Source organism: Eublepharis macularius, chromosome 1 (genome assembly GCF_028583425.1).
Source record: "Eublepharis macularius isolate TG4126 chromosome 1, MPM_Emac_v1.0, whole genome shotgun sequence".
NCBI classification, from domain to species: domain Eukaryota; kingdom Metazoa; phylum Chordata; class Lepidosauria; order Squamata; family Eublepharidae; genus Eublepharis; species Eublepharis macularius.
The window spans coordinates 110,130,858-110,151,334 of NC_072790.1; the positions used below are offsets into that span (position 1 = coordinate 110,130,858).

Sequence of the window (20,477 nt, forward strand, 5' to 3'; positions counted from 1 at the left end):
CCCCCCTGGTGTCTGCTCCCACATTACCAATTGTAACTGATTTGCAGCTCCACACTTGTAAGGAAGACCTGCCCATCAAGCTAAGTTGGGCTTTGATTGGGGTGTCCAGGGAGACAGAATCAAAAAGAGTCCAGTAGCACCTTTAAGACTAACCAATTAAAGCTTAAAGGTGCTACTGGACTCTTTTTGATTTTGCTACTACAGACTAACACGGCTAACTCCTCTGGATCCAGGGCGACAGAGGAAGTGCAGACAGAGTTCAGGCACTCCCCCGCCCTCTGTTGCCAAGGCAATTGATTGAAGGCGCCTGAGTGTCTAGCTTCCCGAACGGCGGCCGAGCACAACGAATGAGGCTTGCGCCAACCGACAGTTCGGCTGGAATGGCGCATCACAAACAGGCCATTCGTGAGCAGCCAAGCGGCCTGTTCATGGGTTTTTTCCATTCGTAATGCTGTTCGTGCCCATGTCTAATTGTTAATACTCCAGTAGCCATTGAGATGTTCAATATGGCAACATAATAAATGATACATGATAAATGATTAATAATGATAATACATGACAAACATACTAATGATAAATAACATCATAAACTTTTAAGTCTCATGGTCTTGCTCTTGTGTTTTCATAAATCATAACTGAAATTTGGAGGCAGTGGCAAGTGTTTAATTGCAATTGCTAAACTACAAAAATAAATCCTGACAGAGAGTAATTTTGTAGAACCTTGCAGAAACTGAGGACATGAACCTATTAAAGAGCTGACAGTTTTGTTGTTTTCTCTTCTAGGAATTCTCCTACATTCAAATCCTTTGAAGAAAAGGTTGAGACCACTGTCACAAGCCTTAAGGTATGTGAAAGAAAGTAGTGACAGGTTCAGTCTGCCCCCACTTGGCTTTTCATGAATCTCTCACTGGAAATAGTGTTAGTAATGGGAGCAAACCATAACTTATCCTGTGATAAGCCACAGATTGTTCTTTCACTTCTGGGGAGAGAGAAGGGGCAGTTATCGACAAGTCAGTACATCATTAGAGCAATATAAATTTTCCCCCATTAGAGTTTTTCAGGTTGTGTATACCCAAGAAACTATAACTTCCTCATGTAAGATCAACCTAGAGCAGTGGTTTTCACTCTTTAACACCCCAGGTTAACTAGTGTTATGTCACTGGTGTCAAGACCAAGACTGTGGGGAGCAGACCAGCAGAGCTGGAGATACGAAGCACAGACAGACTGCCAAAAGATGCAGCATAGAAGAACAAGCTACTGGCAAGAAAAATGGAGAAATCCACTTCATTGCTGAGAATTTCCATCCTGTTGCTGTTAGAGTGCATGCAAGGAAAGGCAGGAGGAATAGTACCTTTACTCAGCAAAAGCAGGGGAGCAAAACAAAACGGCAGTTCTAGAGCAGCTTACAGCCTAGCAAATGAGGCTTGGTGACTCACCTAGTGGTCACAAGCCATTGATCGAAGCCCCCTGATCTAGAACATCTTCTGACTGTGTTCATGTACAGTGCATACTAACTTATACTTCTGTGCAATTAGATCAACAGTATGGATAAAATAAATTCTTGATGACAGCCCCACAAACTGCTACTGAAACCTGCTAGAGCATTAAAACATTCCAGTTTAGGGGTCAAATGTATCTGAAAATGTGTGAAAAGGTAATAAGGTACAGACGCAGAATAAAATACTGCCCTTGTTGTTTGGCGAAAGTTGTTGTTGCTGACAGTTTGTTGTTGCTGACACTTCTGCCAAAGCCAGGTTGAATTTTATGGAGTTCTTGCTGTGGAATTCAATGTACTCTTGTTCTTTGAACAGCTTGTCATGAAACATTCAAAGTACATTCAGCCTTTGTCCAGATCAAATCCTTAGCTTCATATGCTAGCTTTTATTTTATCTTAGGATCTGAATTTAATAATATGTTTTTAAATAAAATTTGTACTGCATAGCAATTTTTCCTGCTTCTGCTGCATGATTACATCTTTATAAATTTAATGTTAGAAAACACCAATGATGACCAACCAATTCAGAAGTATACTTGTATCTGGTTTTAAAGTTATCCTGAGTCAAGCAGTGATGTAAGTGTATAAAGAATATGATCTGGTGTAGCTTCAGTTTGTAAACTGCAGCAAAAGTGGACCTCCAGTGTGTGTTTTCCTGTGGCTCTAAATGCTTTTCAGCTTACTGAAAGATCCTGGTTTTGCATAAGCAGAAGCTGCTAGTGAAGGATTGCTGCTGCAACAGAATAAGGTACAGCACAAATGGAAGCAAGGCTTACGATTAAAGTCTATATATTTATAATGGATTTAGAATACTCTTACATAAAACTGAATTTGTAACAAAAATGTAACCTGGGCCAAAACGCTGTTCATGCACACATTTTGCCTTTTACTTTCAAGAGATATTAGTACAACTAGATAATTCTCAATTTGGCAATTGGCTCTAGCAGCTTTCAGCAAAGGGATTGTTTAAATAGGTGTTTGTGTCTCCTTAAGGCACTTGCTGTTACAGTTATAACTAGAGGTGGGCATGGTCCATAAAACAGACAAAATTTTTGCATGGTCCAGCCCAGTTCGTGGTTCACAAACTCGCAGTTCATAGGACTCACATTCACGAATTTTGGTCTGTTTGGGCTGGTCCGGTAGTCCATGAGTCCTGGCACCAATCCTGGCACCAATCTATCAATTCCCTAGCCAATGGAGAGGATGTCCACAGACCTTTTGCAGCCCTTAAAAACTTAATAGGCAGCTCTGTCTGCTGAGCAGAGAGCTCCCATTCTACTCTGTGAGCAAGGAGAAAGAATTCCCTAGGCAACAGAGGGGTGGACGTTCTGCAGCCATGGCAACACCAATCTTAGCCCTCAAAATCTTGATAGGCAGCTCTGCCTGCCAACCGGAGAGCTCCCATTCTGTAAGGGAGGGGTGGAAGTTCTGCAGCCAATCTTAGCCCTGAAAACCTTGATAGGCAACTCTGCCTGCCAACCAGAGAGCTCTCATTTGTCTCTATGTGAGCAAGGAACAAGAATTAATTCCCTAGGCCACGGCTGAGAAGGTGTCTGTGTGGTAAGTGAGGGGGCTCTTCCCCCACCCTTTTCTGTTTGATTTTGCCTCATTGCTACTTTTTGGTGCTGCTAGCCAATGCAAGTCTATTGGCATTTGCAACTCCAGTATCTACTGGACTCATCTGATGAAGAGAACTGTGATTCTCGAAAGCTTATGCTACAGTAAAGTTGGTTAGTCTTAAAGGTGTTACTGGACTCTTTTCAATTTTCCAGTATCTACTGGAAGTTTCCTGAGGGCGGCCACTTTGGGGGTCTGTAACTTGGACGTCCAAAATGCAATCTTGACCAAACTTGGAGGGTGGCTGGAGAAGAGGCTGCTGAAGATTCTCTACGAGTTTGGGCTCTCTTGGTGTGAAGGGGCGGAGCCAGGGCTGCTGGAAGTGACAGACCATGGACCAATGAACTGGTCCGTGCACAGGGTTGGTCCGTGAAAAGTTCGTGGTTCGTGAAAATTGACAGACCACGGGCTGGTGGTCCATAGGGTTTTCCCAGTCCATGCCCACCTATAGTTATAACCTCTTCTGTTACGAACTAAAGAAACAAAAGATTACCTGGAATTTACTCGTTTAGCAACTATACATGCAGATTGTGTCTATTTACAATGATCCTAAGCATTTACTTAGACAACAGAAAAACAAGCCATCTTGTTTAATCAAATGTTATCCTTGTTGTCCTTGCTGATTTCATTCAGACAAAAGTTGGAGGCGCAAGCCAGAGTGGAGGAAGTTTTGAAGAAGTTCTCAGTTCTACTGCCCATGCCAGTGCCCAGAGCTCCAGTGTAGGCAGTCGACTTCCAGAAACAGAAGAGGAGCTTCAGTGTTAGATTGCACAGATGGCACTAGTTTTCTCCACGCCTCCACATAAGACCAATTCAGCTGTGTAAGCACTGCATATATATTCGCTATGTGATTGGTTAACATCAAATGGAAAAATGTTAGTTTGAACCAGGAAGCACCAGAGACATCAATAATTATTCTCCTGTCAGAACAGGACACTGGAAGATTGACGGTACTAGTTCAGAAATGGACCCTGGTTATCTCTAGCATTTTTTTTGTGCGGCCACAGAACATGATAACTTGCAGAAAATAAATGTGTCATTTTATAAATGCTTTTTTTCCACATCCAGTTTTTACAAGATAAGGTTGTTCCACTCTTGAACATGGCTTCTGCAAATGTTGTATTCTATAGAAATTTGTCCATATATGTATATATGTTATATATTTTCAGCAATCCATTCAAATAATATATTGATTAACTTGAATTTCTCATAATTTGGCATTTGTTAACAAATGACCAGCTTGTCCTTAATGTCTTGTTTCTTCTCATGTTCTTGCTTTGGTTTTTTGACTGGCTTTTTTTAAAGGGCAGGCTGCAGCTTTAGACATATCCTTTGTCCTTAGTCTACCAACCACAGCTGTTCCACAGGCTTCACTTGATTCACTGTGACTTGGTGGATTGCTCCCTTTTGTAATGAGCATTCAGTGCCACAGCAAAAGTACTTTTGTTACTAATAAACTGTTTTCCTTTGTTCGAGGATTCTGGCTCCAAGCTTCCGTTTCTTTACTATCAAAAAGTAAAATAATGTAAGAGAATTGAGGTATTCAGAAATAACATAAGCTGCACTTTTTAGCTGCTGTTCTAGAGTAAGAAATGCTGACTTATTTTTAAAATTGTTTTGTTAAACATCAAAATCCTCTTTTAATTAAGACAAATGAAGACAAAAGTACTGTTTCAAAGTTATCTAGTCAACTTGTTTCGTATTTCCGTGTAAAAGCATATTGACTTACTACTGATTAAGGGCCAAGAAACATGTGCCCAATCCCTATGGTAACATTTTAGTTCAAGGTGACATGTTACATAATCTTATTACACTCAGAATATTCATATTTATGCTTCCTTCAAATAGCTTGCTCAAGGCTGGTGGGCCCGCCAAACATAAGAATATCACATCTCTAAGTTGACCTCATTGGGAAGACATGGGCAAGAAACACAGGTGTTCTATTGAGACAGCACCACCTTCCTTGTAATGCAATTTGTGCCTACCATGAGCCTTAACATACACATGAATGGGTGCCATAGGTGATGTATTCTAGGGGTTAATTCATACAAGCAGTGTCTGCCATTTTTAGGCAGAAACTAATGTGGGTTTTATGCTCTTTATACAAAAGTCACATGAGAGTTATTTTATTGTAGTTCTTTTCCCCCTGAGATACAGTGGGTCTGAATTTTGACTCTAATTGGTTGAGCTAGCTGTCAAAATCATAATTATCATTTGTACAAAAGTTCAGCTAATTGATCTCAGCCAAAAAAACTGTGTGAGGTCAGCGGTAGAATTTCATGTTAAATTCTTGGTCTTTAGCAGTTCTCCCCCTTCCCAGGAACACAATGATTTCTTACTTCTCTACATGATAACCAGCAAACACTAATGTGGAATAGAACTCTATTGAACTTGGCTGCAGCCTCTTCATGGAATTCTTTGAAAACTGGAGTTTGTGGTATTGCCTCACATGTTAACTATTTTAACAATATCAGAACAGACCTCGACAAAATCAGGGGGAAGAGATTATTGATGAAGCATACAATAGGAGAATTTGATGTGTGCACTGGGAAGGTAGCAACCTATATCACAAATACCCATTAGCAACTGTGCCCGTTCAGTGAATACAACAGATATCTTTGCTAACTCCAGTTCCTTATGAGCATTAGTTTTCAATCCTGAACACATCTCCTCCACAAGTATGTGATGTCCTTTGAATTGCTGGTGCCTTTGAAGAACTGTGCATATACAAGCACTTTGGTACAACACAACACTTGCTAATTTATACACCCAGAAGCACAAACAGGAGCTTGCGACTACTTGATCCAAATGTCTCTGTTTATCTTTCTGGCTTGTTGCTCACCTCTCTGCTGCCCCAGATCTTGTGATTGTAAGGAGCATCTTAAATTCAGCAATATGTAAAGCAGTGCCATAGAAGGCAAGAACAGCTTCATTTATCTGAGCAGCAGGTCCCCCTGAATCTACACAGAACAGTTTCAGGATATATTCCTTTAAAAAAAATCACAGTATTTTCCTGCAAACTCTGTGAGACTTGGTTCAATGTGGTACTTTAATTTGCTAGGTTTCATGCTCTTTATACAAAGAACTTGATTGCAGAGAATGCAACAAGGTCCTTCTTCAATGGATTTGTCAACAAATATGTGATTGTGATTGTTTTGATTTGTATTATAAGCCACCTTGAGTTCCTGCATGGTAGAAAGGCAGCTAACAAACGTTTTAAATAACAACGCTTGTGAAACCTCACTATAGATATCTTTCTAGAAAACATGATGTTTGTGTCTGTATTCCGGAATATGAAATATACCAGCTCATGGGCATCCTTCTGAGAGGGGTATATAACTATCCTAACTACAAATTAGTCTGTTGTGCCCCCAAGAGGACAGTTAAGTCCAATTCAGCATATATACTGTTTAACAAAACCAATTCAAGCTTGACTCTTCCACTAGAGCAAGGCAGTTGTTGTCCCTTGGAAGGCAGCCACCACCACCTCCTTGGTTGAGCTGCTAAGATACCAAGGGGACAGCAGATCCTGGCCCTTCCTTCAGATTATCACATTTCTTCCCATCCTTCATGAAAGAATCACTACATATTTCACTTTATCCTTGACTTCAGAAATAGGAATCTTGTCACTTTGATGAGAGCTGCTAAAAAACAGAGCAGTGGGCATCAGCTCTGCAGTTGCTTATCAGTGAGCTTATACTGAAGTAACTGCTTAGGATTTCATTGTATGTCACCTAAAGGACAATTATCACAACCAACACAAGGTACTGGGAGCATAAAATATTTTTTATTTTAGACAACAGCTGAAATGACTTCAAAATGTTACTCAAGATGCAGGATCACTGTTTGATGCAGCTATTTTGGTACTTCTTTCTGTATTTATGGAAGACACCAGCTGAACTATTTCTGGGTGATTAAATTTTCCTGTAGATCAAGAGACCACAGTTCGTTAACATGCTTTCTCATTCTGCTAGGTGCTTGAAAATGATAGTGATACTTCTAAGCACTTTTCAACACAAGCTCCTTACTGCACATGCCTTTTTATCCCATTAGTCTTCGCAACCTGTTCAATAAACCACAGTGGAAGCTTGGGGCACAATAAAGTAGGGACTCTTGTCACCAATAGTACAGAGATGGAGTACCAGCAATTCACACTAGTATGGAGAAGAAAGTATACTGTGTAGGCTGTATAATTCTGAAATGTTAATAGCATAGACCACAATGAACAATGCACCTAATTCCACATGCCCAAAATGGGTCTTCCAAGACAGCAGCTTTTCAACATGTTTGTGATAAGCATGGCAGATTTGTTTAAAAAGAAGAAGAAATTTATTCCACTGAATGCATGGAAACCTTATGCTTCTGTAAAATACCTCTATATTTTCATTTCCATCCCACCTTTTGACTCACAAAAATGTAGGGAGTCTAACAATTTCATGAAAACAATTATAACCTTGTATAATGAAAAGGTATGAGTGGACAGCTTGAATTTAAAATGCAATGGCTAGAACTGAAGCGGCTTTATACTGAATCAATTAGTCCACCATGGTCAGTACTGTCCACTCAGACTGGAAGCGGCTCTCCAGAGTCTCGGACAGAGGTATTTCATATCATCTACTACTAACGTATTTTTTTTAAAAAAAATGAGATGCTGGGGATTGAACCTAGGACTTTCTGCATGGCAAGCAGATGCTTTGCCACTGAGCTACAGTCCTCCCAATTTGATTATAGAAGCCATTTACTATGTAAAGCCTGAGAACACTGAACAGGTTTATTTCCAGCCTGCTTTCGGCTACTTGGCAATCAAATGACTCACTGATAACCTTTCCAAAATTAGAAGGCTTTTCTTTTGTTCAGGAAATAGCCACTAAAATGCTTAAATTTATTACAAGTAGTTTCATTTCCATGATTTTAATTTTATAAGCACATTTGGCTGTGGTTAATATTAGAATTCACTCAAATTTGCAGTATTAGTCCCAGAGTTAAGGAAGCTATCTACATTTCAAGTTCAGTTCTGGAAGGACCAGAGATGGTCTGTTTTTGCATCAAGATAGTCCTACAAATACAGAAGGAAATTGTTGTTAGACTGCATATTGCATACCTGGGTACACCTCTTCACTGGAAACCGGTCAATAAAGCCAGTGCTGGCAGAAAATCCTAGCATACACTGGCTGCATGTGAGAGTCTGATTCCCAAAATAAATGCCAAACAAATGTGCCTCCTTGGGGATTTAGTTCAGTTTTCCAAAGGTCAATGTGCTATGCTCTCTTTAAACAGAAGTTGCAGGAGTGGAGTGGTCTGAATTAGACCTTAGTGTGAGGTGGCTTTGAAGCTGCCTCCTCTGTACCATTTTCCTGTCTTGAAACAGGCCGGCAGAGCTGCTGTTTTTCCTACTGGGGTGAACATACAGGTACCCATATCTACAGCTGTGATTACCCAACATGGCAAATATTAGCTCTGCAGGGGCCATTTCAGATTGGAAGGCTTCGATTGCCTCTCATGCCATGGTCTCTATGTGATTTGAAGGTGTGCTCTATTGAAAAAGTCCAGCTGTCAAATCTGGTTTGGTCCTCATGGAACCCAAGTACTGTAGTTCAGAATCTTTCTACCATTATCAATAACAAACACAACTTTTACCTGCAGTTGAGTCATAAAATTCCTGTAGTCTTCCAGGGTTTTTTTCTAACTCTTCATACTCAAAAGCTTGAAGTATCATCTCACATTGGTCCAGCTCTTTCACAAATCTTGCTTCAGCACTAGCCTGGTATTCATATTCCTAAATGGAATGAGCATCATTGAAAAATGTATTCAACTCCCTTTTATTGAGAGGGAAGATGAAAGAAACCATATAGGTTGTGCATTGGAATGTTACGCCCCTGAATCATCAAATATGTAACTTGTCTAGGGATCAAATTATTACATGCAACAGTTATCCTACATTTAACTGTGTCATTAATCCTGTAAGTTTGTTAAGATGTCAACATGAACCACTTTTTGCAAATGCAAAACTAGAGTTCTGGAAATTACTGTTCGATCAGATGTAAACAATATCCAGCCAGAGATTGCAAACCTATGTAATCACCTAGACACAAAAGCTTTAGCCAAGAGGCTCCTCAGAGTCCTTCAACATTTACAAGTGTCAGCATAACAAAAGTACTCTCCAACTTCTACTTTTATGGTTAGAGAAGCAAGAAGTTAAATATTTGTATTCAGTGTCTTAAATAGCTCCCAAGAACTTCATTTACCCATTTATAAAAGATTGCTAAGATCACTTGTGATGCTGAACCAGTCTCAGTTTTATTATGTAGTAGCGTTGTTGTTTACTCAAGAAACTGAAGCACCACTGAAACTTCCCCCAAAATAGCACTGAAGGTTTCAAACAATGCTTTAGTTGATTTCAGTAGTACCTGCTGAATCTTTAGCTCCTAGCTTTGAATATATCTTTCAACAGGAGCCCTACACTGAGGTCTTTGCTTTTCAATCCATAATTAAGAAGTGGCTAGTTTAATAGTAATTCCTTCTCCCCAGGAAATACTAGAAATGGTAGCACTGCAAGAGAGTCAAGTTATCTGTTAACAGAATTCCTCGCCAAACAACAATTCCCATGATTCTCTGGAGAAAACCACACAGTTAAACTGAAAGAAAACCAATATAACATTGCAGTAATTTGAAATCTATTACATGTAAAAATGCTGTCTTACTCAAGGATTTCCATTATGCACATATATTTCCATGTCACAGAAAGGAATGCCACTGAATACCTCATAATATTTTAAATATTTGATGTTTCAATTGCTTCTTCTTTGTAAAGTAACCAATTTGTTGTCCTTTTCTTCAAGCTTGCAATGACTCCCAGAATTTCATTAAAGCCCTATACAGCTTTGGGCCAGCATATGTGAAAAATCGGCTATTCCTGTATACCTGACCATACCAGTCATCTTCAGAGGCCCTGTCATTTCATGCTAGACAGGTGGCAGTCACAGCTCCAGACCTCTGGAACTCCCTCCCCAGGGAAATTCATCAGTCTCCCTCTATCTTTGTTTTCTGCCAGCAGGTAAAGACATAATTTTTTTTAAAAGAGCCCTGCTAGATCGTAGCAATGGTCTCTTTCTCCAACATCCCGTTTCACACAGTGACCAACCAGTTACTCTAGAGGGCTAACAACAAGGCATAGAGGTTTACTGCCTCTGGATTCGGAGGTTCCCTTTAGTTACCTATCCTCTATAAAAAATCTTGTTTTGTTTGGCATTCTTTCACTAACTTTTAATAGCCCTCCATTTGTGTGTTTTTATATGTTTGTATTTTATGTATTATGTATTTGTATTATGTATATTTGTATTTAAATGCTTTTTTAATGTTTGCTACCTTGGGAACCATTAATTAGGTGGAAAAGAGACAAATATTTTAAATAAATAAATGCATTCTGGAAATGATAAACAGCTTCTACATAAGGCTAAAGATGTAGATGGAGGGGAGCAAGTTCAGTAACAAGCTATGTTACTGTGTGACCCTTTGAAAACATTGCTCTTTGAACAGGGGTTTCTGTGCAGGCTTGCTGTTGCACAGAACAGCACAAGAACTCCAAAAGAGAGAGAAGCAGCAGCTGAGGTGTTTTTTCCTGAGGAGGTGGAGATTTCTTTGTGGACAAAGTTCCAGAGAAGACAGTCTATGGAGCAGTGAGAAGAGCAGACGGCAGAAGGGCAGTGAGAACAGTAGTTGGAGATCTTCATCAGCCTTTTGTTCCAAAGTGTCTCCTGCTGCTTTGGGGAAAATTTGCTTTTCAGTGCCTGTAAAGAGGGAAACCCTCACTAGGCATCCAGACTTTCCTTGATTTCATGAGTTCTGGTGTCTGAGACGTAACTTCTCCCCTTGCCTTAAATTTGGAACTACTCATTGTCAACAGTTTTTTGTTCAAAACTCCCAGTTCTATACCACTTGTTTTCCTCATCTTTCAATAAAAGCTGTAGATAAGCAGCAGTTCAGGCTTTGAATGGGGCCTCCATAACTCTAGCCACCAACCTGGCCCTTTTAAAGCTAGATGGGTTACATAACTCTCCAGCTCCTTTCCCATTCTGAAGCCACAGTCCAAACAGAAAGAGAAGAAGTTACATTTTTTCTGTTGAATTAATTGCCTGTGCCAGTGCAAAGTTACCGAACATTTTCATAGAATTATTTTAAATGGAGTTAAGCAAGCCTCTACTTATCCTTTCACCATGCTACCATGAATTCATGAGGTATCCAACCAGTTCAATTATTCTGTAGGCATAAACAAACCACTAGTGACCAAATGTGCATGCTGTAAATGATTTTAGTGACAAAGATGAAAAGAATATGTTGAATTTTTGGTGGGTGGAAAGTAGGCGACTGGATTCTGTTCCTGTACAAGGCAGAAAGGTACCTCAAGGCACAATAAATATGAAGAGGCACCCATGGACTAGTTACAGCCTCCTGACATTTCCCATGAGAAGAGGCTGGGAAGGCGGAAATCTACAGAATAGAGAGCTGGCTCTCATTTCATTTCTATCTAATTACTGACTGTTCTGTGTAACACTGGTATTTAAAACCTGTTTTGCTGAGTTTTGCTCATATACTCTAGAAGACTCAAACAGCATCAAGTGGGTGAGAGAGCAGATTGTGACCCTCATTAACTTGAAATCCATAATCCAACAAGAAGGGCTGTTTCTAGTGAACGCTTCCGCAGGCCACCAAGGTTAGGATCCTAACAGCTCCCTTCACATACCAAAATGTATTAGAAATGTTTATATACTAGGAGAATTTGTGGTATACAAGATGTACATACAAGACAAAATAACATTAATTAAGATGTTTATAATTCTACCTTCTCACCCAACCAAGAGGGCTTAAAATAAACACACAAAACTCTTTTCTTTAGAGTTATTCAGTTTAACTATTTATGGCAATGAACTTTCTTAAATTCCAGAAATGTGCATATTATCTTTGTCTTCACATTTAATATTTTTCCACATCTTATTTCCTAGAATGATTCAGCCTGTTTTCATTTCATTTCATGATTCAGCCTGTTGACAGTTAAGCATATTTCAGATGTTTAAAGCTCACCTCCCAAAGTTCATAAATTTCTTTTTTTACGTCTTCCGACAGCAGCTGGGTCAAATGTTTCATAGCCTCCTGAAAAACAGAATCCTACATTTTGTTTTGTGTTAAAACAAAATGTTACATTTGAGTTCCTGCTTTGCGGGAAAGCACCATGTTTTTTAGAACCTGCAGGAACTGCCAGATTATCCTGGTAGAATAATAGTTGTCAACATACAAAAAAAAATCTTTATAGAACAGCTTATCCCCAGCAACTGAATAGCAGCCAAAGAAAGCAGAAAATTATATGAGCTGCTAGCTGATCACTAATTCCCATAATAAAATGTAGTAATCAAGGCAGAAATTAAAAGAGAGTGGTTACTGCAAAAAACAAACAAACGCTATAACAAGCAAGGCAGTAGGCCCTTAACAAGATTCTAGAAGTAGACTATGATGGTGACCTCTACTGGCCATCATAATAGACAAAAAATAGGTACTAAATTGGTCCACAGCAAAATCCAGGGGGGAAAGCCATGCAGTAACCAGTGGTGTGCATTGAAAAAAATTATATTTCAGTTTTGGTTCCAGCGTTTCCAAAGGAACTATGTACTGTTTTTTTTTTCTGGATGGGGAGTTGCCAACTCAGATCTACTCCATTTGTTTTTTTTTCCTCATTATCATGAGTTTCAGCCCCGTTCTTTGCAATGTAGGCTTTCAGGCTCTTTTGGGCAGCCATTTTTGCACTTAACGACACCAAAGTCACACAGAACACAGTCCTTCTTCTAAACCATTGATCCACCAAGTTTTTCCTCTTTTACATTACATACACATACAACAGACCCTGAAGAAGGGGACTGCTAGTGGATGAACACTATGGCAGGAAGCTGGATGGCAAAGGGGTAGTGAGATGGCGGCGGCAAAAACAATCTTGCTTTATGTTCACTTCTTTCTTTTTCTATAGCGCCAATAAATTATTACCTTTACATTCTGCTGTTGCCTGTTGGTGCCATGCTTCCTTGTGCTTTGTAGTTCTGGTCTTACAATGGGGGGGGGGATGTCTTGCATTAATCAGCACCAATCTCCATCGCCCATGTGCAGACTGGCAGGCAGCATGACTGTCTGAATCCCACTCCACCCTCCAGCTTAAACAGACCTGTGTTTTCTCCATACGTTTTCCTTTTGCTGCAGGATTGCATGCAAAGGGCAAACTAGGTGAATGGCTTGCAGGATGTGGGGTAAGCAATTGTAAACAGGTCTACCCAGATCAAATTTAATTGTGCTTATTCCCAGGGACGTGTCTTTAGAATTGTGGCCTATGATTGAAGTCTTCTGGACTTGTATCAAGTTTCACTGTCTGAACAAACTACTTGTGCATACGCATACACACACACACCCCACAGGCCTTTTCCTTATAATGACCATCCATCCAAGTGCCCTGATGGGGGTAGGAGAGACGAACCAGTGCCTAGGTAGCACTTCAAAACAAACCAAGATGCACATTCCACCCTAAACATGTCTACTTAGATGCAAGTCCCATATTATTCACTAGTGCTTGCTCTCAGGGAAGTGTCTTTAATATTGCAGCCTATGACTGAAGTCTGCACATTCCTCCTTCCAACTGTTTCCAAAGCTGATACACACAGGGAGGGGTCTCCCCTTGCAAGGACCTAACTGGCAGGGAGACTATGCCATTGCCTGGGTGGTGACAGGGAAAAAAATGATGCACTCGTGCACACTGCACCCATTTCCCCTTCCTGTCAACAGAGTTAATAACATAAGGGCTCTCTCCCTTTGGGATCTGATTGGCGAATGCCGTTAAGAAAACAAGATGCTGCCATGCAAGCCCAGTGCCTGCCTCCTGTTCCTGCCACTGTGAGACAAGAACCAAAAAGAAACACACAAACTTTTTGGTGGGAGGGTGCCGTTACAATTTGGTTTCCAAGATTTGGTTCACCATTCTGAAAGCTGCTTTAACAAAATGAAACAGCAATTTCTGGATGTATTTCCAGCTTGCTCGTTTTCTTTTGCGCCCCTATTATTTGTTTCATTTTGCAGTAATATTTATTAAGATTATCTAAAATAACATACAACATAAGAGCGCAAGCTGCTGAGTTGTCCAAAATCTTTCCCAGGCTGGATGTTAAAAATAAAAAGCAGGGAATAAGCCTGGGAAATTTCACTAGGGATATTATTATACGTTGGCTTATATTGACTCTTTACTTAGGACATGAACTAAAATTTATCTCCAGTATAATTACTATAGAGACTACTATGCATTTTGTTTAATCTCAGCGCTTTAAGAGATCTATACAGTTTTGATGCCATGGTCAACAAGGACCTCTCTTGGATTGCCATCCAGCTGATCTCAGAAGGTGAGGGCACCTGAAACAAAGCCTTGGAAGATTTCTAGCCACCAGGTAGGTTCATACAGGAGTAGACAGTCCTTCAGGTACGCTGGTCCCAAGTCATGTAGGGCTTTAAAGGTCAACATCTTGAATTGGACTCAGATATTTACCAATGGCTTTAAACTTAAGTATCTTCTCAGGCTAGAGAAAGATTCTAACTATTAGAATGCTTTATACAATTGGCATAGGAGTGAAGGTATTTGGAAGAGCTCTCAGATAGTTCTTCCTTATTTCTTTCAACAAGTTCAGTACATGTAGACATTCTATATGACATCAGACTAACCTTTTCTCGTCTATGTTTCTCCTCTTTGGTAATGTTATCAGCAGGAGCAATGTCACCAACAATGCACTCAGCCATATCATGAACCAGAGCGAGTCGTATACATCTGGGATGAAGAGAAGCATTCAAGAATTAAGCTCCCTCTCTTATGTCTACATCAGAGTTCATTAAACCAAATTTCATTCACCTTATATTTAACCAACCTCTGCAACCAATGGAAAAAGCTTGTATCATTATTTGATACTGATATATCTCAGCATTTCTCAACCTGTGAGTCCTGACCCAAAAGTGAGTCACAAAGCATGCAGAGGTGTGTTGTGGGTTCTCATTGACTTATGACAGCTGTTTCCTTCTCCTGCATGTCTGGTGTCCAGCTAACACACACTGAATCTCTGAGGCGGAGGGCGTGGAGCATAGAAAGCCAGCCAACCAGCAGTCCATAGCAAGGCTTCAGCTGCAGGGATGCCTGCATGCCAGGAAAGCAGCAGACGCACATGCCTTCTTCCCCAGCAAACCAGCAGCAGGCTCTGTCTTTTCCTCCTCAGTAGATAGCTGTCCGGAACTTTGGGATGATTGTAAAACACACTAAGCAGCATTTTCTGTTGCAACAAAACGGCTTTCTACCTCTCCCTTTCAGTTGCAAAGTGATACACAGAGAGTGAGGAAGGCTGGTGTGAGTGAGTGAGCTGCATGGACTTTTATCCCTCCCTATCTTTGTTAGGCAAGCTTAGCTGTTGATCTGATGCCCCTCCCCTAATTTTTGAGGTCGGAAGCTGCTCTGCTGGAGCCTTCTGAACAGCTTTGGATCTTTGAGGTTCCTTAGAATTTTGTACAGGAGTTGCTTGCCTTGCTGTGTTTTTAACTGAAGCTGCATTTTTTCTTTCTTCAGCCATGCTCCCCCCCACCCCCAATTTCCTTTGACGTTAATGCCATGCCACCTAGCCCTTTCTCAGCAGTTGCTGAGGTCCTTTTTTAAAAATGCCATTTGTGAGCTGTGTCTGCTGTTGCATGTTTACCAAATGGCCAAAGGAATTACCTTACCCAGGAAATCTGAACTCCTATGTGCTTCAGATGTGTTGTGCCTCTGCTGCTTCTTGCTGCAGCCTTGCTTAGCGCAGCAGCAGCTTCCAGGCAGTTTGTCTGTGAGGCCAGGTGCTTATAGGGATGGGAGCGCAGGGGGGTCATGGGCAGTAGTACTGAGATTGTTATACTCTGGTAGTCCACAGGGGAGGAATGTCAGGACCAAGCAATCCTTGACTTGTTGGGGAAGCCACAATTTATATACGTCTCCTGGGCACACCTCTTCAAACTTCTACAAAGAAAAGAAATTGCAGATTGGGGGCTATGGGGTTCTGCTTGGTCCAGAAGGATGATAACCACTTATCAACTGTTAGATGCTCTTCATTTTTAAAGATAACTAAGTCTGCTCTGTTGATCCACAAGTTACTGGCTAGCAACATTAACCTTTTAAAGTTGCTATTTTAATGGGTAAAATTAGTGATCAGTGTGGTAGCACTGGTAGAGGAATAGAATGATCTTCTTGTACTTTCCTCTCATAGATGTATGTATTATTTTTCAATCCAAGAAGGCTCTTTTTGATGTGCTCTCCAAGGCTATATCTCACAAGCTTAAAATGCCAGCTTCATTCCCTCCCTCACACCAGACATTGTCAGACAGAATGTGTCTGGGACTCTGGATAGGACGTACTGGTCTAAGCTGATGATGAGAAAACAGAAGGTGTTTTCAGCTAAACAGGTGTTTTCAGCTAAGCCCTAACTTCTTTTCCATGTTATGCTTTCTCAATCTCTATACATACTTATCCACTGATACTAGCCAAAATGGACTTTATTGTGAATTGAACTATTAAAAGATTCTTAGTATGTCATATCTATACTACTTGCATAATTGTAAATTTTTAGACTAATTTTTTTAGTTCATGAAGATACAAACTGCAATCATATAGTTATATTTGTACTTTTGCATTAAAAACTGAATAACTAAGTACAATAAACATTTCAACAGATTCCACATTAATAAGTGTTAAATACATTTTTGCTTGGAAGTAACAGTAATAAAATAGGCAAACTTGCAGTTAAAATGCATGAAAACAATGGATGCCAAAAACCTATGGTCCAAAATTTATGTGACAGTAAATCAATGGGTCACCACATCAATCAAGTGAACTTCTGGGTTGCCATACCAAAAAGGTTGGGAACCAATGATTTTTATATATTAAGCAAGAATATAAAATCCTCTGCACATTAGAAATCTGAAGGAAATAAAACAGGCTGGACCTATAAAGGGACTTCAAACCTTGTTAAACATGTCCCAGCTTTTCGAAACTGCACTGGTTAAATCATGTGTCAAACATTAAGAGCCCTTTGTGATCCAGTTTGACACACTTACAGGGGATGGTGCAATTAAGGCAGCATCAATGAAAAAGAACAGTTCTGATTTCTCTGTTACTTGGATGGTTTGGAATTCTGATGGTTCAGTTTTGCAAATAAACAAGCCCTGATCCAGACAAAATTTAGGAGCAACTTTCACTGAAACCCACTGGCTAAGTTAGCTGTGCATATCTTAGTCTCACTGATTTCAACAGGATATAGGAGCAACTACCTTTTCTCAGGATTGAGGCCATTATCTGCAGTTCCCCACAATGATCAAGAGATACCTACAATGACGTATCTTAGCATACTCACCTATCTTTATTAAGTTCTTTATCTTCAGTTACCAAAGCCATGACTGCCATCCTGTACATATGATCTGAGACACTCTCTGGATTTGCTACTTTTCTATATACCCAGCCTGTCCGTGGTACTCTCTAGTTGAAAATAGGTTGAGCAATACTGTCAAGGATTTGTTACTATTCATTACTATACGCTGTCACATCACACCTACATTTAAAATGATCGGTATTATCCTTGGATCCAAGGGGGCCTTCACAAGGCTAGCACCAAGTAACTCAGTTGCAGTCTTGCCTCCCCCAAGGCAATAGCGCCATCCCTTGCAAAATCCAAGCAGACATGTCAGCCCATTGCCTCTGCTGGTCAGCCACTGTTTATTTTTACAGTGCAACTGTAGGCATACTTCCTCAGAAGTAGGTCCCACCGTGCTATCATACAGCTTACTCCCAGGTGAGAGTGCACTGAATTGCAGCCTTGTACTCTCTCGACTTTCCTCCAGCATCCCTGTCCTGTTATCGCCACCTTTGCATTAGGTCCTCCTCCAAGTCGCCCTGCATCTTTCCCTCCTAGCGACATGCAAGCTGGCTAGGAAAGGAAATCCGGGAAAGATCTAGCTACACAGCGCGACTTCTAGTATCTCTGTATTCAAGGACAAGCCTAAGTGTAATGAAAACGACTCCCCTCGCAAGCGCCGCCTTAAAGGTTGCAGCGGCGATTCTCGCGCGCTTGCGGAAATCGCAGGCGTCGCAGGAAGAAGCAAAACCCACCTGGGCTCCAACTCCCCCTGGCCACCTTTGCTCACCTTCAGTTGCCCCACCAGCCTTATGAACTGTAACAAGCTCCCCATCCTGCCTACTACAACTTCACAAGGAATACAACGCCCGGCACCACTCAGATCCTTGAAGCAGGAGGAGAAGGAAGTGGCGTCAGAGCCGGGCAGCTCCTCCGAAGCTGGTTGGCTGGAACGAGCAGTCGCCTTCCTTTCTCTCTCCTCGCCCCCCAAATCAGAGCGGCAATCAAAATGTTGGAAATCCGAGCTGCAATCGAGGATCCCTTGGAGTGAGAGTGCGCCATATTGGGCGCTACGGGACCGACTTCTGCAGTGAAGCTAGGCTTGCCCGTCAGTCCAAGGAGCAGCTTCTGAAGAACGACCCGGAAAGACCGTATCCGCACCCCCTCCTGCTTTATGGAACAGGCCGGGATAGCGTTGCCTGCCTGATTAATATTAAAAAAAAAGGGGGGGGGTTGAGTTAAATCCGTTAGGTACTATTACAAATTAGAACTAGGCGTGTATCTACCTCAACTTTCTTTTTAAAAAAGAAGAAAGTGCTACTTTATGGCTTGTTTTGTTGTTGCCAAACTGATTATTAAGGTGGTAGTGGATGGAAGCATCAATCTGACATCTCAAAGCTAAACACAGCGCGAAGGCTGCGGTCTGCAGTGTTATATGCGACTATTTGAAAGTGCCTCGAATTGAACATGGTGAGACTTCCTGCCTGGTAAACAAGAGCAAGATTCGAGCTTTCTTCCTCAGAAGGAGCTTTGACTCTCGAAAGCTCCTACCCTGGAAATCTTGTTGATCTTTAAGGTGCTACGGGGCTTTAATCTTGCTCTTCTACTGCAGTCCAACACGGCTGCCCCCCTGATACTACCCACTAAACAAACTAACTCGCAATTAAGAATTAAAAAATTCAGTTTCTTCAGCTACTATATAAAATCAGTGTAGACGTGCTTTAAGCTAATTTGAAAAACTGGTATGTAATTATTTAAATATTATTGGGCGATCGATCTTGTTGCAATTAGGAATATGAAAAACTCTTCAAAACAGGTGAAATACACTGAAAGTAATCTGCTTTTTGGAGCATTTCTTGTAATTCAGTAGTAGCAATAGTGTTGCTTTTGTTAATTATGTTTCTTTTCTCAACTTCCCAGCCCACATCACTTGCCATTTCATGTCCTGATCCACTTGCCATACCACCCCCTTCCATAGACTTTTTGCAGCTTTAAGAAACAGTAGTGGGTGTATTGCTATAACAGTATAGCAATATACCTGGCTGCTATCATTTTTTTAAAAAAATGACAAAAAACTCTCCAGCAGTGGAGTTGAGGGTGACAAATACAAGGGAATGGAGAGGAAAGAAGGAAAAACCACCCAGTGTGGGCAGGAGTGTCTCTGCGTTTACAGCTGCTTAAAAGCTCTTATAAATACAGAACGCTTGTAGGATTTGGATGCTGTTCCTGTCAAAACAGAAGTTAAAAGTCTTTTTGTTCCATGTTATAAGCCTTAATCACGCTTTCTCAGGCCCCAGCTTTCCAGTAACTTTGTTACAGTAATACTGAAAGGACTGGATAAAAGGAAAACAAAGAAACAACCAAGCCACACATACTACTAAAATAAACCTTTTTCTTAGTTATTTTCATCAAGCCCACTGTGTGGTTCCTTCAAGCGTATAATCCCCTCATAATAGGTAAAGTGAATGCTTGAGTCCAGATATTGCCCTCATTGAGAACTAGAAGGCTAATAGCCTTAATTATAAAAATAAAAGTATATATTTTTAAAAAAACAAAGAAGTTTGTAGGGTATGAAATTTTAACTTCCTAGTTTCTAGATCTGGAGAAAGGGTGTCATTACAAAGCCTTACTTCCAAGTAGGGCTTTAAATAAATGTTGGGGGGAGGCACCTGGGATGGATACTTTGAATAATGTATATTTATTTAAAGTCTCAGCTTCCAGTTTATCAAAAACGGTTACACATATCATTTTAGCTCATGGGCATATTGAAACCAGGAGTCGAGATATCTAAGATATTAGCAATAAAAACTAATTTAAATCATCTTGCTTGCTTTTAATCCATTATAATAAAATTATGGTTTTACTTGCCACTTTGGATTAATTTTAAATGACCTTTCATTGTATATGTCACAAGCTCTAGGTCTTTGAGG

General features: G+C 40.6%; 2 protein-coding genes across 4 annotated transcripts in view; one reads left to right on the forward strand and one right to left on the reverse strand.

Moving 5' to 3' along the window:
* TPD52L1 (TPD52 like 1) overlaps positions 1-3,894 on the forward strand; it is a 47,313-nt gene extending 43,419 nt beyond the window's left edge. Inside the window, exons 8-9 of the mRNA XM_054971782.1 lie at positions 784-844; positions 3,746-3,894. Of these exons, the coding sequence (XP_054827757.1) occupies positions 784-844; positions 3,746-3,877 (193 nt within the window). The 3' untranslated portion in view covers positions 3,878-3,894. The remainder of the gene's footprint in view (positions 1-783; positions 845-3,745) is intronic.
* Positions 3,895-4,430: 536 nt separating this feature from the next.
* On the reverse strand, positions 4,431-18,455 carry HDDC2 (HD domain containing 2). Of its 3 annotated transcripts, none has more exons than XM_054978015.1 (6): positions 18,338-18,455; positions 17,551-17,672; positions 14,852-14,954; positions 12,191-12,259; positions 8,750-8,888; positions 4,431-4,617 (listed from the first exon to the last, which is right to left on the reverse strand). In XM_054978015.1, the coding sequence occupies exons 1-6, from the start codon at positions 18,380-18,382 to the stop codon at positions 4,562-4,564; spliced, it is 534 nt and encodes a 177-aa protein (XP_054833990.1). In that variant the 5' UTR covers positions 18,383-18,455; the 3' UTR covers positions 4,431-4,561. The 3 variants fall into 3 exon arrangements, with proteins under 3 accessions (XP_054833990.1, XP_054833982.1, XP_054834000.1); XM_054978007.1 differs by lacking the exon at positions 4,431-4,617 and adding an exon at positions 6,878-7,036; XM_054978025.1 differs by lacking the exon at positions 4,431-4,617 and adding an exon at positions 7,043-7,175.
* Between the last annotated feature and the right edge of the window lie 2,022 nt (positions 18,456-20,477).

What these genes read in the sequence shown, in the direction of transcription:
- HDDC2 (XM_054978007.1), bottom strand. Translation starts at nt 18,382, where the DNA reads ATGGGGAGCTTGTTACAGTTCATAAGGCTGGTGGGGCAACTGAAG. An exon ending in GGCTGGTGGGGCAACTGAAG is followed by an intron (nt 17,673 to 18,337) that starts GTGAGCAAAGGT and finishes ATTTTCAACTAG; the next exon opens with AGAGTACCACGGACAGGCTG. An exon ending in AAAGAACTTAATAAAGATAG is followed by an intron (nt 14,955 to 17,550) that starts GTGAGTATGCTA and finishes TCTTCATCCCAG; the next exon opens with ATGTATACGACTCGCTCTGG.